The sequence below is a fragment of the Aedes aegypti genome, chromosome 2 (assembly GCF_002204515.2).
Source record: "Aedes aegypti strain LVP_AGWG chromosome 2, AaegL5.0 Primary Assembly, whole genome shotgun sequence".
Taxonomy (NCBI): Eukaryota; Metazoa; Arthropoda; class Insecta; order Diptera; family Culicidae; genus Aedes; species Aedes aegypti.
In genome coordinates, this window is record NC_035108.1 from 108,766,968 (window position 1) to 108,785,446 (window position 18,479).

Sequence of the window (18,479 nt, forward strand, 5' to 3'; positions counted from 1 at the left end):
CTGTCCAACCGATAACTACGGCCCCCTCATACAAACCATAGTATGAATATTCTGATAATGATAACAAATATGTGTAATGATATTGTAAAACTAAATTGAAATGTAATCTACCCAGGAGGGCACCTTTTGCCCTGTTTTTTTCTCAAAGAGGTGAACCCGCCTAAGGCTGAAAGCCTCTATAATAAAGAAAATCAAATCAATCAAATCAAGGTCGCATAACCAAGGGGAGGGAACTGTCCGGCGATGGAGGACTTGCCCCTAATATAATAATAACATACAATGCGAGTGTATAAATGTTCTACCGAACTAACCTGTGATCTTATGCGACTTAACTTATGATAACAAATGTTGATTCGACAGCTGCTACGGATTGATTCGACTTACTTTGTACGAGTGTACGGGACGAAACAAAATGTAGGTGCAAATGAACTCAGAAAAGCAGTGTTTTATGCGAAGAAGCTCATCTGGCTGACGAGTGTATCCATGGTGTTTTGCGGGTTTGATGTAACTAGTATGAATAAACGAGTTATAGCGTGAACTTTCATGCGATTTCTGGTTGTCTGGGTTACCTACGCCGTGAAGCTATTGCTATTATAGGAACAGGAAATAGAAATAGTGCTACTATAGACACAAGCGATAATAAATACAAATACATATTTGAGTTTTTGTAGTTTTCATATTTTTCTCCACAAAGTCAAAATAAAAAGCTTCCAAATGATGTAAAACTAATGCCGCTGGTTTTACTTTTCGATTTCATACGAAAATATTTTTTCTTAGGTATGCGACTATTGGCACATCGACCCTATACAAGACATATATTGATAGGGTGGGTTTATAGACCTTCTTCAACTATGATAAAAAGCGTATGAAACGTAATATATAGTTTGATATCCACCTTTTGACGTGCAGTTTCCTGGACTTTTTCACAAGCCATTAAACTATTAGAAAACGGCAGATAGAACAAAGTTACAACATACTAAAGTTGAGTTATTCTGATGCAAGGTTCCAAATGAATTATTATTAGTAATTACCTCAAACCTGTAGGGGGAGATCCCCCAGTACCGGACACTTAAGCCACTAAATTCATAATTCGAAAAATATTGATTTTATGGGCTCGTGTTACCCATTTATGATAAATATTATCATTTTTATAGTGTACAAAAATAAATTTGTAAATATAAATATGAATTTTGATATTGCATTTTGATGATGAGTTTTAGTACCAAATTGATCGATCTCGAAAGGTGGCACCCAATACCGGACAAGATCTGGAAATGCCTCGAATTCTGTAAATTTGAACATCATCGAATGTGTACACTACACTATAGGAATAGTTTTTAAATACCAATTCAATGCATTTGCTACATTTACAAGAATAATTTGAGTTTTTCTTAGTTTGCAAGATGCCTATCAAAAACCTCTTTCATATATGATGAAAAATAACACATTTTACGATGTTGTTCTGAATGTTCATTATTCTTAATTTTTTTTGCATATTTGATACCATGATCGACAGAACCCATGAAAAATGAAAGTATTCTGAGACACTGATGCAATAATTACAAAGATATCATATAACAAATCAAGCTGTCCGAATCTGAGGGACAGGATGTGCATAACCAAAATTGTAATTTGTCCATATTTAGTTCAATTAAGGTACAAAATACATTCATACTATCAAATTAGGATTATGTTCGATCATGCTTGCGGGATCCAAAGTATTTTTTCATATTCAAAATATTTACTAAATTGGCTCAACATTAAGTGGATATGTCAATTTTTTAAAGATTTTCAAATTTTTCTACTTTTTTAAAAAGGCATGCATATTTCAAGGATGTGTTATTCTACGCAATCATTAGTCTACATAATAGCTTTCTTTTCTTCTAATACACCATCTTGATTGGACCATGATTTCTCAATGTTTCGGCTTTGTCCGGTATTGGGTGCTGTCCGGCACTGGGGGATCTCCCCCTATAGAAATTTAAGAAGGGTTCAGTCTCACCATCTATGGATTAAGTCGTTTTTTTTTATTTTCAAACTAGTAAAATATTGGTATTAAGATAATTTTGGAGTTATGAATTTATGGGCTTAGGTGTCTCCCCACAACGAACTTTTATCGCAGATATGAAGATCTTGGGTTTGTTGTCAAACAAACTTGGGTTCGTAAGCCCTAGTTCTGTTTGCAAAATATCTTCCAATTCAAACTAGATTAGTGTACTTACCGAATCAGTGCTGTGATATCAATGTCTATACGAATAACTGTGAACTCGGCTTTAGGTACTTAATTTAAACCATAAAGTTATATTTTCATTTCCTGCGATGGAATTATCAGCTCCCACCGTAACGAAAAACTCGGAACCAGGGCCCCACAAAAGCACATAATTACTGCGCTTACTTCTTGACGGCCTGTCCGACCTTGGCCTTCTTGGTACCGCGCACCTTCTTCATACGGTTCTTGCGTTCCTTGCGCTGCTTGCGGGTCATCTTCTTCTTCTCGAACAGTCCGTGACGGCCCAGTCGGTGCTTGGGTTCGAACTTCTTGGCAAAGTCCAGGGTGTCGTAGATCAGAGCGAATCCGGTCGACTTGCCACCGCCAAAGTTAGTGCGGAATCCGAACACGAACACCACATCCGGGGTGGTTTTGTACATGGCGGCCAGCTTGTCACGGATTTCCTTCTTGGGGACCGAAGCCAGACCCGGGTGCAGGACATCGCAGATCATCTGTTTGCGGCACAGCAGACGGTTGGTCATGAACCGGCGGGTACGGATTGTAGCGGTCGACATTTTGGGCGCACCTAGAACCAGAAAACAACAACCATTAGTCCTCGAATCCAAATTCGACCGGAAAAACAATCGAGCACACGAAACATTCACTAGTAAACAAATCCGATTTGACACTGAGCCAGCAGCAGGAAGCCATAACCTCACTTTTGCCGTCCGAATCGGCCCGTGGAAAGTGAATGTTTCCCGACCCATTTTTCCGGATAATCCCGTGAATCGCACAAAAATCATAGCCCAACAAGCACTCATCACTTTAAACTACACAATTCACACAGTTTTGCAGATATTTGGCAGGAAAAACTACCTTTTTTAACAGACTGTAGGTAAAACCTCAACACGTCTTAACGAACGCACTTTAGCGAAAAGAAAGATCCTTCGGGGAAGGCATGTTAGCTCGGTGACAGTTCTTTCGCGGCGGAAAGTTGGCAGCTTTGCGTGTTGACAGATCCGAGGGTGTGTCATTTTTCAGAAGGGCAGCGGCATTCGGCCGTGAGAACACTACCAGCTGATAACACACTCTGAAATATTTCTATCCAGATTCTGTCTATCGGAGATTTTTATCGGTGTCCTGCGCCAGGATTGGGTCCTAAAGCCCTGTCCTAATTTTAGTGCCAAACGCTTAAGTTTAGGCCAAAAACACATGTTTACTCAACTTTCCAATGTTTTCCGTTGGTTTAAGCCCAAAAACATTTTTATTAGATTTTGTCACATCCTTTGGCTTAAACTCAAATTTTGGGTGTATTTTATTTTCCGTGTCCCTTACGAAATGTCAGATAGGAACAACCCCAGTGGTCGAACTAAAACCCCTGAGGTGTTTTTGTCGACTAAGCGAACGTCAAACATGATCAAAAGTGTCAAGGTTTATTTATGGACCAAATTTTTAAATTAAAGTTTAAACATGATATAGCCATTATTTGAGCGGGAAAAATTGCTAAAGTAATTACAGTAACATGCTTTTTCGTGTTACTAAATAAAAACAAGGTTTCATTACAAATTTTAGGACCCAATTCTCATTTATTCGTTCGATGATTCTCATACAAATTTCCCATGGAGTAGCACCAGAAATACTGCAGGGATCTCATCAGAGACCAGGGATTTCATTACGATTCTTCCAAGGTTCTCAATAAGATCCTTCAAGGATTATCATAGGAATATATCAAAGTTGTTAATCAGAATTATGTCAGGATTCTAGTCGGAAATCTTGATGTATTTTCAATATTTCGTTAATATCCCTAGGATTCTTTCAGAGTACCTGAATATTCCCTGGATTCTCAGATTCTTTTAGACTTTGTTCGGGAATCCTTCCCGATAGTTTTCAAGGATTTTTTCTGGAAATCCTGCGCCAACTTTGGGAGGCACTTTTTGCCCCCTAATAATTTAACAGAGGGGCAAAGTATCATAAGGCAATCCATGAGACAGCTGCGATCAGCTGGTTTTTTGTTTACCAAGAGCTTTTGACGTTTCACGATCGGAGTGACCGTTCGATTACAAAGGAAAATGTAAAGCTCCGGCAACACTCGCATGCTTTGTTTACTCATTCGTTTCGGTTGCATTCACACTTTGAGCTGTCAGTCCTATCGCGGAAAGTCCTCATGGATAGCCTTAAGGCTGGGCCACAATGGTGTGAGCGGCAATGCGGCGCGGCAGGTTTTGACAGAAAATGTATGGGTTAACAGTCAAATCTTGCCGCGCCGCGTTGCCGCTCACATCATTGTAGCTCAGCCTTTATTGTGTCCCCAAAAATAATTTTGACAAAAAAATAATGTTTTTAAACACTGAACTGCATTTATTAAAGATTGTTTTGAATTTTCTTACTAGAATATATCAATACAGTACCAGAACAACGCCCGAATAAAAAATACAATACAAAAACAATATAACGTATTGTAACAGTACCATTCAATATATTGGAAATACAATACAGTATATGTAAAATGACAATAAAATTACAGTATAATATATTGTTTTGAACAGTTCACTGTATGGTATATGAGATTTTTGCAATATAATGTATGGGTGATTAAGTATCGTAACAATACAAATATAGATATTTTCTCATACAAACATTTTGAAAATACAATACGATATAATGTTCATGTATTGTCTTGATTAGCAATTCGTGTATTGTTGTACAATACAAAAACAATTCCACGAACTGTATCATGGTTGCATTCGTCGTTACAGCTAATGTCAAGTGATTTCTAAAAAACTACTTATTTTAACTTTTTGAATATTTTTTACCCAACATTTCTTGCTTTCTGAACTTGTTTTGTATATTTCTTTCAGCAAAGCTACATAGAAAAAAGCAACTTTTGTTTTACGCGAAAATAGGAATTTGACCAAAATTGTAAGGTATAAAACCAATTAAAAACAATACAATGTTCTGTTACAATATATTATATTGTTTTTGAATTGTATATCCAAACAAGAATAATATTGCTTCGACATTCAATTACAATACGCTGTATTGTATCCAATACGTTATATTGTACATTAATGGTTTATTCCTGAGACGAGACTCGCGAAGACGGTCTTCTTTTTCTGTGATTGCTGAGTATTTTTCTTATTCCACTTTGTGCATACCAATTATGCGCATGCGCATACCAATTATGCGCATGCTGTTCAAATCCTCACATGAACCTCTCAGCAAAAAATAATTAAGTTTGCATCACTTCGAATCATAAATAGCCATTTGAGTGAAATTTCATGCCAGCAAACGTAGCAGACATTAGAAATAATTAATCTTCTGCTTAGATTTATCAGCAACTTTGGAAAAAAACTGCTCCGCCGACTGAGGTTTTTAATAACAGTTTACTTTGAACACAATACTTTTCACTTTTTCAGCCATAAAAACGGTGGGCTGCATTTGAGGGGAATCTGGGCTGCATATGACGTTGATATTTTTCCTCTTCGCGAGTCTCTCTCAGGTTTATTCCATTCACTGAATGATTCGTTTTTATCCGGGCGGCCTAACTGACAAATGTAAACAAATTCAGTTTTATTCACATAACAGTTTATTTGATAAACTACAATCATATACTGCACAACTGTTTCTTAAAAATAACGTTTTTCGCGAAATAAGTGAGAAAAACATAAAGGCGCATTTAATATTCTCTTTCGATACGAACTCTGATGTCAATAGGGTCCTAAAGCCCTGTCCCAATTTTAGTGCCAAACGCTTAAGTTTAGGCCAAAACACATGTTTACTCAATTTTCTAATGTTTTCCTTTGGTTTAAGTCCAAAAAATATTTTTTTAGATTTTGTCAAACTTTTGGCTTAAACTCAAATTTTGTGTGTATTATGTTTAACGTGTCCGTTCCGAAATGTCAGATAGGAACAATCCCAGTGTTAAAACTAAAACCCCTGTGGTGTTTTTGTCGACTAAGCGAACGTCAAACATGATCTAAAGTGTCAAGGTTCATTTATGGACCAATTTTTAAAATTAAAATTTAAATATGATATATCCATTATTTGAGCGGGAAAAATTGCTAAAGTAGTTGCAGTAACATGCTCTTTCGTGTTATTAAATAAAAACAAGATTTCATTAAAAATTTTAGGACCCAATTTCGCCCACCTTCCCCCCCTGCGGTAACCCGGCGCATTTGCGATTGAGTGTGGCAGCAGGGCGCATTTAAAACTGAGTGTGCAGAAGGTCGATAGTGAAGAAGGTTCGTGTGAAAGAGCGTAGCAAAACGGCGAAGCTGATGATAGTCAAACCAGAAAGATGAGGTAGAAAGGCGCAATCGCTGCTGTCAAACTGAAGGAGACGAAAAACCGAGGGGCGCAACAATACTCGATTTTGATGAATGGCGCATGATGCTTTTTTATTTATTTTAACATGTTGTTCATAATATGATATGTCTCACATATCCTTCGGTCCTGTTCACAAATTTCATAATGCCGAAAGGGGTGGGTGGGTGTCCTCAAAATGTTACAGCTCATACGAAATTCGTAGAATGTTCATACATAAAGTGTTACGAGGGGGTGGGTGGGTGTCGAAAATGGCCATTTTCGGCGTTATGAAAATTGTGAACAAACCTTTTATGTGTATGTATACAAATCTCATTACAGTTCGGACCCGATTTTGTCAGCCCCTTTTTGGAAACTTTTGGTTGACACCCTTTCAATTATCATATATATAAAATCCCAGAGTTGTCTGTTTATCAGTAACGCTTTGAAATGTTTCATCGAAAAGTTTCATTGAGCGCTACACCAATATAAGAGCACTACAACAGTTGATTTGAATGTTAGAATATTACTAATGCAAAATGTAGAGCACTTCAACAATTGTATGAGAGAAGTGTTCTGGAACATTGTTCATCCCAATTCGTAACTTTTTATCTTGTCTTTTTCGTTTTTAGGAACTTGGAAGTGTTCAAAACCAACTTTAAGGTGAAGATGAATCGAAGCCAAACTTCAAATTTTCAAGAGCACGGACCTGGAGAACCAAATTTCCGTTTAAGCTGAAAACTTACTCGATTGGTCACTAGCTGGTGGTGATCAATCGATTAGGTTTTCAGCTCAAACGGATGTTTGCTTCTCTAGATCCGTGCTCTTGAAAATTTGAATTTTGGGTTCGATTCATCTTCACCTTAAGCAAATTGCACACGGATAAAATGCAAAATACTAATTAGATTTATTATTTGAATTTCTTTTAAGGTGTTTAATATTTACAAATTGTATTAATTATGCATTTCCAATATTTATTTTATCCAGGTTTTTACGAGCGCTAATGGCTGCCGCAAATAGGCTCGCTTTCTGGTAGGGATCAGTCGATATGACGTTTGGCTTGGGTCCGTTCAATGTAAAACGACCCAAGCCAAACGTCAAATCGACTTATCCCTACCAGAGAGCGAGGCAGTTTGCGGCAGCCATTACCGCTTTTAAAAAGCTGGATACTAGACCATGCATTTACGGAAATTATTTTGTCTCATGCATTTCTGTGGCCTGTTGCTATAATTGGGACTTTGTTTTGTTTTTTTTTTTGTTGCAGTTTCGGTATAGCAAGATGGCCGGAAGAACATTTTTCACGTGTGTTCACAAATATTAAGTTTTCCTTCTTGATACGACAGTAGGAAATATATTAAAATAGTCGAGAATAAACCAATAGAGTCCTGACATTGTAACCAAAATCGGGTGAGAAACGCTGGACACATTTTCCGCCGTCCGGAAGGGAAATTTATTGACCAAACTAAAGAGTCAGGATCCTCCCGGAGGAGGATGCGATTGAAAGCGATGAAAAGGCAGACGCATGGTAAGTTAGATTGTATGTTTAGCTGCTTGAATTGTGAGAGAAAGTTTTCAATCGTTTTCAAGATATTTTTTTCACCCAGCATCCGGCAAAACACCCATGAGGCAGAGTATACGTGGGGGATCTTAAAATGGACACCAAACGAAATGAACCATACACCGCAACAAAGGAGCCCGAAAACACGCCGGGAAGATGAGAAGTGTCCAGGTATGAGAGTGCACATTTATAATTTGTATTATCTACAGTGAATAACTTGTTAATTTAATAATGAACATATTGATTAAATAAATAAATGGGATATAGTTTGTTTTATTCTATTCGTATTGAATTTTTGGGTCATTTTCTTATATATATATATGGTTCAGTTTTGATGTTAACAAAAGGATAATGGCAGTATAGAAATAGGAGCGTGATAAGCATTGCGATTATTAAACGATTTTTATACTATGAAAGCATATTCTAGAAATATGCATTCCAAGGGGTGAATAGACCGAATATGGTTTTAGAATAGTATTTAAGCCAACTAGTATTTTATTTTCTTAGCGTGCAGTTCGGTCCGACATCACATCTCTATGGGCTCATTCACAAATTTCATAACGCTGAAGGGGGTGGGTGGGTGTCCTCATCATGTTACGGCTCATACAAAATTTGTATAATATTCATACAAAAAGCGTTACGAGGGGGTGGGTGGGTGTCAGCTTAGTATTCATAGAGTATTGTATATCCACTTGAATGTTGGATTATCCCGGCTATTTATGAGACTGTTCGAAACAGTCGTCGGGAATCGAGGGGAATCTCAATGTATTCCACCCAATCAAATAATGTTGCCAATGTTGTTGAAACACATTGTTATGATAACTATACATACCTTACGCGTAATAAACTATTGCCACTTATTGAATCTTTTAATTGAACCTGAATTTTGAGCATGAGAAACATTTATAACGAGCTGAATTTTGTTTAGTGAAAGATACTTTTATAAATATTCCATTCAACCACCCCTCATTTTTCGAGCCGTGCAGTCGGCAGCTGAGTGTCAACAACAGCTGATTTGGAAATCTGATCCGACGCCCACCCTGCTGTCCTTGTTGCTCTACTTGAAAGAGTAGAGGTGCACATTTGCGCGCGAAAACTTTCTCGCTCATTGTTGCTGCCAAATCTGATAGCGACTGTTTCACCGACCGTTTCAGACGACGACTGTTTCAAACGGTCGTGAACAGTTAAGCCCCAAGCACAATGTGAGTGGCAGCGCGGTACAACGGCAAAACGGCAAACCCATCTTGAGCTACACTCTACTTGTCAAGTCAATGTTGAAAAGGATTTAGTCAACATGGGATTGATAAGTAATGTGTAGTTCAAAATGGGCATGCCGTTTTGCCGTTGTACCGCGTTGCCGTTCACATTGTGCTTGGGGCCTTAGGAACTGAACTGTCAATACTTTCACAGTTATTATTGACCGTTCAGTTCCTAACTGTTCACGACCGTTTGAAACAGTCGTCGTCTGAAACGGTCGGTGAAACAGTCGCTGTCAGATTTGGCAGCAACAATGAGCGAGAAAGTTTTCGCGCGCAAATGTGCACCTCTACTCTTTCAAGTAGAGCAACAAGGACAGCAGGGTGGGCGTCGGATCAGATTTCCAAATCAGCTGTTGTTGACACTCAGCTGCCGACTGCACGGCTCGAAAAATGAGGGGTGGTTGAATGGAATGTTTATAAAAGTATCTTTCACTAAACAAAATTCAGCTCGTTATAAATGTTTCTCATGCTCAAAATTCAGGTTCAATTGGGTCCTAAAGCCCTGTCCCAATTTTAGTGCCAAACGCTTAAGTTAAGACGACTGTTTCGAACAGTCTCATAAATAGCCGAGATAATCCAACATTCAAGTGGATATACAATAACAAAAAAATCTTTGTCCATGTTGTTATTAAGCAGAATATTCATGAAATTTCGGTAACTTTCCAATTCGTAGAATGTTATGGAACTTTCGAGAAGTTTCACAGCAAAAGAAATACTATAACAGCATTACCCAACTAACATTTAGTGCAAATGTAAACATTCTATAAGCCCTCTTTATACGGCTTCATGTTGAGTAAAGGCGCTGTACATACGAACGAAAGCTTCTATGCGATCCTTTTACCAACAAATCTGGCGAATCTACTCAGCTATTTTTAAGCTGTGTTGGTAAGCTCTTATTCAATCCGATACTACAAATAGAACTACCGGTACCGTAACTGTTGGGTGGATGAGAGATTTGTTGTTTGGGGGTGGTTTTGAATTTTGAATCTGTGGAGGAAAATATATTTTCTAAAAGGAAGACCTGAATCGGGTTGGGGTTGAAACTGTAATTCAGAACGGCTTGCGCAAATTCCAACCTGGTTCAAAAACGTTTGCTTGAGTAATTTCAGTTTAGTTTCGTTGGCGCTCCTGTTTGGGGCGCCCTGACCGGGATCACGGTCAGTTTGAGCGCGCACCTGATTTGACGTTTCCAAATGTGAACAAGCATCCCAATGCAGGGGAGGAATCGAAAAATCACCACGCTGATACCCATAGGGTTGAACAATCTGTGCCGCATCTCGAATTATTTTTCAAAATGTGATGAGTATCTATGTTTTCAAAAATTTGTAAGAAAATCAGGAGTACATATAAACTAAATCTGAAAGCGTTAATATTCATTAAAGATGATTGTCTTTCGAAGAAAAATACAAAAACTGGGGGTTGGATCTGAAAAATGGTCTATTCTTTCGAAACTTTTGCCGGGAATAGACCATTTCCGTCAATTTTTTTTAATGGCTTATATGCTTCCTGTCATTTTACTGAACAAACTTTCCTAAGGAACCAATGTGTTTTGAAGCCTCTTAACTATTGGAAAACAATGAAAAACTGGCGGCACGTTAGTTTTCCCCTCGGTCCCCTACAATAGGGTCCTGAAATGTTTAATGAAATCTCGAAGTCGAGTCTAGTACACGACACTGAAGACGGCCTTACAGTTGAGGTCGAAATACGCGTATCTGTCAAAGGATACAAACTCTAGTGGAATTAAATGGTATAGTACTAAATTCGGTTTTTTCATCTACTTAATGAAATCTTGTTTTCATTTCATAACACGAAAGAGCATGTTACTGCAACTACTTTAGCAATTTTTCCCGCTCAAATAAGGGCTATATCATATTAAAACTTTAATTTAAAAATTGGATCCATAAATGAACCTTGACACTTGAGATCATGTTTGACGTTCGCTTAGGGCCCATTCACAAATTTCATAACGCTTTAGGGGGTGGATGGGTGTCCTAATCATGTTACGGCTCGTACAAAAATTGTAGAGAATCTATACAAAAAGCGTCACGAGGGGATGGGTGGGTGCCCAAAATGCCCAATTTCAGCGTTATGAAATATATGAACAAGCCCCTTCAAATTTCCGCCATTGTTCCTCCAGGAATTTTATAGGAGTTTTTTCCTCAAATCTTCAGGGTTCCTCCAGTAATTGCTCAGAAATACTCCGGAGTCTTCTAGAAATTCTTCTGGAGTTAGTTTAAATAGTCTGTGCAGCCTTTGGCTGAAGACGGTGAAAATTGTCTTCATAATTTTTACAACAAGCGTTATCGACGATGTGAAATCAGCCCTTCTTCTCAGCAGCGTACAACTCAAATAATTTCGGTAGCGGAATCATTCCTTGACCGTTAGGGCAAGTCCTTTTGCACAGTACTTGTGATCCGCGTACCATCTCCGCTTCTGCTGCTGCTCAAGTATACTATATAGTGCTCTACCCTATATTTTATGGCAAATTTTATACCACTTTTTACGTGACGTTCAGTTTAACCGGTCTAAACCACTGACAGTCCTGCCGCCGGCTGTTGTCGAACATCTGACGTCGGGCCTTCTTCTTCTTCTTGGCAGGCGTTTTCCCCTTCTTTTTTGTATTCATTCGACTGCTTTTACTACAAACGGCGTCTCTTGCGAGTGCAACACAAACAGAAAAAGGAAAAAAAAAACACGCAAGAATATGCGGCTCCAGAGTTGCGGCACTCGGTTGTAGTGGTGCTGTGCTTCGTCTGGATCCATTCATTCGCAATATGGCCGGCTTGGGAGTCGGATGCTGTTGGTAGTTGTCTTCGACCGTCGTCGGTTGTCTGTCGCGATTGTGAGCGAAGAGTGTCCCTATTCTGGTTGGTGGCATTAGAAACCGTCGCGAGTTCATCGGGTGAGGATATACCGGAGAATATCGGTGTCCTATCGCGCGGAGGATTTTTTCGATATGGGATTGCGCAAGTGGGGTGAGGGCGAGTGAAAAAAGATGGGGTAAAGGTGTTGAATTTTGTAGCATCGAAAACAACGGGCGATTTGTGTTGACTAGTGGAAAAGGCTGGAATTTATCAAATCGTGAATTAAAGTTCGATTGGTGGAGCGTGATATTGATTGGCGGTGATTGGAGCAAGTGCTAGCGAAGAAAAAAGCGATAAAATATTGTAGTGCAGCCGGATGGCAGTGCAGTGTATTCGTGTTTTCTTGTGTCGATGTTGAGCCAGCCGATCGAAGTGAAGAGAAAGAGCAGTGGGCGAGGCAACGAAGAATAAAGAAGTTTTGTTTGGAGCAAATTTTGAATGTTGTTTTTGGTCGCTTCTGTGGTCAAGAATAAACGGGATTAGTTTTGGTTGGTGAATATTTCAAGATGAAGATGCCAGTAGCAGAACGAGTCACATCAGGATTCTGGTCACCCACAAAACAGGCTGGTGGTGTTGCAGGCAGCAGGCGGTGGAATCTAATGATATGCGGATTTGTCATTTCGCTGATGTTTACAGCGTGTTACAGCAGTCAAGGTAAGCCACTAATCCGTAGAAGCAGCACTCTAGTCACAACAAAAGAAGACTGTGGACATACATTATAGATAGATCGTCGACATTGGGGTTCGCGATTGCCAAAGGGAAAACGGAGAGAGAATGGGAAGCCTGATTGCAAACGAGTTTGTGAAGCGAAATGTGTGAATGAAGCGCACACGATTGCGGCACCGTGCATTAGCCGAAGTGGTATGAAAACAAAAGCCGAACATGACACGAGCCAAGCAAAGCATAGAGCCTTATCGAACGACACAAACCATCCATCAAGCACTTGGACCAGTATAATCTACCAGTGATTCAGAGAATTCAGAAAATGTTAACTGCTTAGTTAAAAATATCAGAGGTTTTATGCAAATACGGGACACTATCCCTAAAAATTGAATTAAGCATTAATTAAATAACTACTTTGAATTAAAACATGTTGTTGGAAAAATGAAACTTTCCAGTTAAATCTATAACACGAGCGTCAATTCAGAAGACAAACTCAAATACACACAGCTGTGCAACTATTCCAAAACCTCAGCAATACAAACTCCAATTCCAATTCCAGCACCATTGCAAGTTGAAGCGAAGCCGTTTGCAATAGGAGTACGGACACCAATAGCGCTCCCTTGACATAATGTGTACTTTGGAGGTGGAACTCCGCATCGATTGATGGTAATCCACCCCATCAAGCGAACAAATGTTAATTAAGTCGGAAAATTAACAGACTCATTGCGATAGGTGGCTGCATTTGAACGACGAGTATGGCAGTAATTTATCGAAATTCTAAGTATGGGTAAAATTGCAAAGTTTGACATTCCATGCGGAATAATTAACCCTTGCAAAAGGTATCCTCCACCTTCTGATCCATTCGAACAATTGAAACCACATTTGAATCGAACATCTCTGCGTTAGTGAAAGGTTCGTGCCGGAGTTGCGTACGGCTGCAGAGAAGAAGCAAGACGATCCGTAACTGTTGACCACCTCCCACAAATATGGTCATCGCCAGATCGGTCCACATTGCGTAAAAGGAAATTTCAGGAATCGACCACAACAACAAAAAGAGCAGAGCTCGCAGCACCTTATTGAATGCCTGAAACTGAACTAAATTCGTCGCGCCTTTTGCAGCTTTGCTGCAGCAATAGCCGAGAAACCAGTTTTCCGATCCAATGGCGATGATATGTGTGGTTGCAAGAGGAACGTACCTCCATATAATACATGTTGTCATGTACGGTGCGAAAAAAAGTTTGCAGAAAATCAATCAGTTCATACGGGTTTTCAGTAGAACGTTATGGCATATATGGTGGATGCAACTTGTTCGGAAGAAATTATAGATTCTGGGCACATCTCCGGGGTTTGAATTATGGCGGTTGCAGCGAGCTATAGTGCCTGGAAGATGGCCTTCACTGAGAAATTAGAAGGGTTTTATCAGAACAAAACTTTAAACGGTTGGCATTTCGTCTTAACTGAAAACCGACCAGTAGTTAAGTGAAAATTTTGAACTGGGATAGCTGTGATTCTGAGCTCGGTTCTTGAAGAATTATAAACAAATGACACTACTGAGTTTTAAGCCTTCGAAGAAGAAGTTGTCCTATTCTTTTGCTCGGATGAGCCACTGTGACCATTATTTTGTTCTATTGTAGCATTACCCGTATCTTTAGTGTACAGCGGGGATCCGATCTGTAAGTTGGAACGAATGAATGAATGAATGATGGTGAAAATAGTATAGTGCATGTCGTTTTAGTCCATTTTCATTGATAGGTATTAAAATATCGATTTCTGTACAGTTTTTGTTTTGATATTTTAACTCTACATTTTTAAAAAAACTCAACTGCAACCGCAATTTTGGGAACGGGCCAGCTAGGCCTCAAAGAAAACCTTCAAGGATTTCTTTGTGATTTTTTCAGTGATTCCTTCAGGATTCCCTCCAGTGATATGTTTTGAAATTGCTCAGAGCTTTCTGCAGAGATGTCATAAATGATTACTCCACAAATTCCTCCAGAGATTTATTCATGGATATATCCAGGGATTGCTCCCAGACTATCATCAGGAATTTCAACATCAATTTCTCTAGAGATTCTTCTAAAAAAAATAAACTTTCGATCACAACCGTTTTTTAATATCAGTTCCGATAGGTGCCTATTCGTTTACTCCACAGATGCCTGCATGGATTCCTTCTGCAATTTATCGAAATTTTTACAGGAATATTTCCAGATATTCCTCTTTACACATTTCTCCAGACATTAATTCACATTGGTTCCTCCAAAAAATGTTCAAAAATATTTTAGGATTCCCTTCAGAGAATCCTGCAATTGACTTCCTCAATGAAAACTTACAGGGATTCGTTATTTTTTCCTGGAAAAATACAGGTAGTAATTTCTATAGCCATTTTCGATTTTGAGATAATTCCTGAAGGAAACTCTTGGAGAACCCTTTGATGAATTCGTTAAGTAATTTCTAGTAGAATCCCTTGAGGTGGCAAGTATGCTTGGAAGAATTTCTGGAGGAGTTCCTGGACAAATCCATGGGGACATCTTGGCAAGAATCCATATAAAGTTTTTACTGGAAGAGCCCTTGGAAAAGCCTGTTGAAAAATTTCTGAAGGAATTTCTAAAAGAATACCATGAGAAATCGCTTCAGGAATCTTTGAAATGATCTCTGCAGTAAACCCTGCAGGATTCATTGAATAAATTCCAGGTGGAATACCAATTCCTCAAAATTTTCATTTATTTCATAATTATGATATTTTTCAGGAACTGTCTTAGGAATTCTGCAGATACTCATCCAATTTTGCATTGTTTAGTAATCCTCGTAAATTACCCCTAATAATTCCTGCAGGGATTTTCCAGGAACTCTCTCAGATCCCTCCAAATGTTTCTACAGAAACTTATTGTATTAAGTTGTATTGCCACCCAGTAGGTCGTTTATCTATTTCTCCAAGAACTCTTCAGAGAATTTAGTAAGAAATTTCTCCAAAAAAAATCCCTAAGATTTTCTTTAGGAAGAACTTTGGCAATACGTCCAAGGATTATTCCAGGTTTTTTTTTGCTGAAAAATATAGACAGAGAATTCTTCAGCAAAACATCTACAGTAATTCTTCCAAAAATTTGTCCAAGGATACTCCAGGCATTTTCTCCAGGGATTTCTACAAAGATGTGTCTAGATATGTCTCCAAGGACTTCTTCAGCAATTTTGCCAGGCATGGCTTCCGAGATTTTCTAGCAGTTTCTTCAGAAATTTCTCCAGAGATTACTTAAGAAAACCCTTTTTATGGTTCTTCCCGGGGATTTTTCCGGGTATGCCTCTAAAAACTCTGGCAAGGATTTCTCCAGGGAATTTTTTCCAGAAATTTAACAAAATGTGCTCAAAGAATATCCTCTAGAGATTCCTCCATAAAGTACTACAGGGATTTCTTAATATTTTTGCTAAAGGTTCCTCTTGGGTCTACTCCTGAAATTTTTCCAAGTATTTCTGTAGGATTTTTTCTACGAATTTCTCTAAAAAAATATTTTTTTTCGAAAAATGCTGGAAGGAATCCCTGAAAAACATCTCGAGATTATTTCTGAAGAAATGTGAAGAAATTTCTAGCAGAATTTCTAGAGGAATTCTTGCAAAGATCCCCGAAGGTATTTTTTGAGGCCCAGAACACTCCTCTAGATAAACTTCTAGGTGAATCCCTGAAGGATTTGTAAAAATAGTTGTCTAGTTCTAAACATTCTTAAAGTATTTCCTGTAGCGATTTTGCGGAAGCTATCTCTAGGAGATTTGCTGGAGAAAACTCTTGAGGAATTCCTTTAGGAATTTCTGAAGTAATTACTTGAAGAATTTCAGGAGATATTCCTGCTGGAATCCCTACAGGAATTCCTGGAGCATTCTCAGGAGAAATCCGTGGAGACATCACTGCAAGAATCCCTAGATGTTTGCTGGGGTAATGCTTGGATAAGTCTCTGGAAGAATGTGAGGAGGAATCTCTGAAAAAACATCATGAGAAATCGCTTGGAAATACCTTGAAGAATCTTGGGACAAATCCCTGAAAAAGTTCATGGAGAAATTCTTAAAGATATTCCAGAAGGAATCTTATTAAAAATGAAATCAAAAATGAGATCACTGGAAACTCGTTGCGAAATCTCTAGAGGAATCCCTGTAGAGGTTTTTTCGAAGGAATCCCTGGAACATGCTTTGCAGAAATCCCTGGAAGGATCCCTGGAGGAACTCCAGGCAGAATTTCTGGGGAAGGATTGCTGAAGGTACTGCTGGAGCCCTATCGGGTCTGAAAATAATCTGGTTGCGATCAAAACTTCCCCGTGAAGGAATCTCTGGCGAAATCGTTGTATGTATCACTGTAGAGATTATCTTGGATAAATTTGTGGGTAAATACATGGAGGAATCTTCAAAAAAATCCTGGAGAAATCTCTGGATGAGCCTTTGGAGAAATTCTCTGCCAACGCCAATGTTTTCACTATCAATTTGATTTGCTTTCCTTTCATACTACACAACTTTCTACGGTTACTATGCAACGCAAGTTCGACGAACCAACATGTTTGAATGCACGAATATGTTTCTACAAAATGTTTGCCAGTGATTCGTGCATATATTACACAGTTCGCGCAAACATTCATGCAACTTGCACAAATGTTCGCGCATTGCACGCACTGTGTAGTCGAAGCTTAAGAGATTGATGAGAAAATCGAATGTGATACAAAGGTTTAACCCTATTCATAGATAATTACATCTCAGTGTGCCTCTTAACATACATAATCGATTGGCGTAGCTAGGTTTATTTTCTGAAGTGCGCCTAGCAACTTCTAATTTTACAGAAGTAATGTCGGTCGCAATAATCATGATTTCCACAAATTTTGTAGTTTGCATAGTTTGTTGTTTTGTCTGACATCGATGCACATAAGTAATATTTGTAAATTTCTATTTTCACTACGAAAATTTTTATTTTCTTGTCTATTCCAGTAAAAGAAATCCTTTAAAAGTTCTTCCAAAGAACTCACGATCAATTTCCCTTGTGATCCTTCATCGAACTTTCGATTCCCACAGGAATTTCTCCATTTTTTTCAGTGCTTTCTCCAATAACTCCTTTAACAGTTTTCACTGAGTTCCTACTGGGATTCCCACGGAAAATAATTTCCGGGATTAGCTGTTATTATTAAATAGATTTTTCCTAAGGTTTCTTTAGGCTTTCTTCTGAACTTACAAAAAAAATATAGAAGAATCTGTACAGAGAAATTATTTTAAACATTTCTCCAGGAAAACCTTCCTGAGTACTTATTTCATATAAATTTCAATTGTTAGTTTATATCATTCAGTTGTTCAATAATATTTTGTTTAGGATTTTCTGGAATTACTGAAGATTACTCCGAGAATTCTAGGAGTCTCATCACAATTTTCTTCAAGATCATCACGCAAGGGTTCTTTCCACAAATTCGAAGTGTGTTTTTACATTTCTCTAAAAAACAATTGATGTTGATTCCCGCATTCCTTCAAAACTCTATCGAAAATGATATTAAAAAAAATCTTCAAAAAATGTCTATTTAAGTATATTAAGAAATTAAAACATTACAATACAGTTTCCAGTGTTTAGTAGTTTCTCTTCCGTGGAAATGCTGAGAAGTTACCCAAGCAAT

The 18,479-nt window shown here is 38.3% G+C and overlaps 1 protein-coding gene across 1 annotated transcript; it reads right to left on the minus strand.

Moving 5' to 3' along the window:
* Window positions 1-2,272: 2,272 nt before the first annotated feature.
* Window positions 2,273-3,224, minus strand: LOC5565624 (40S ribosomal protein S24). Its single transcript, XM_001649929.2, has 2 exons — window positions 3,086-3,224; window positions 2,273-2,795 (listed from the first exon to the last, which is right to left on the minus strand). Exon 2 carries the CDS (start codon window positions 2,782-2,784, stop codon window positions 2,392-2,394), a length of 393 nt encoding a protein of 130 aa, XP_001649979.1. The 5' UTR covers window positions 2,785-2,795; window positions 3,086-3,224; the 3' UTR covers window positions 2,273-2,391.
* Between the last annotated feature and the right edge of the window lie 15,255 nt (window positions 3,225-18,479).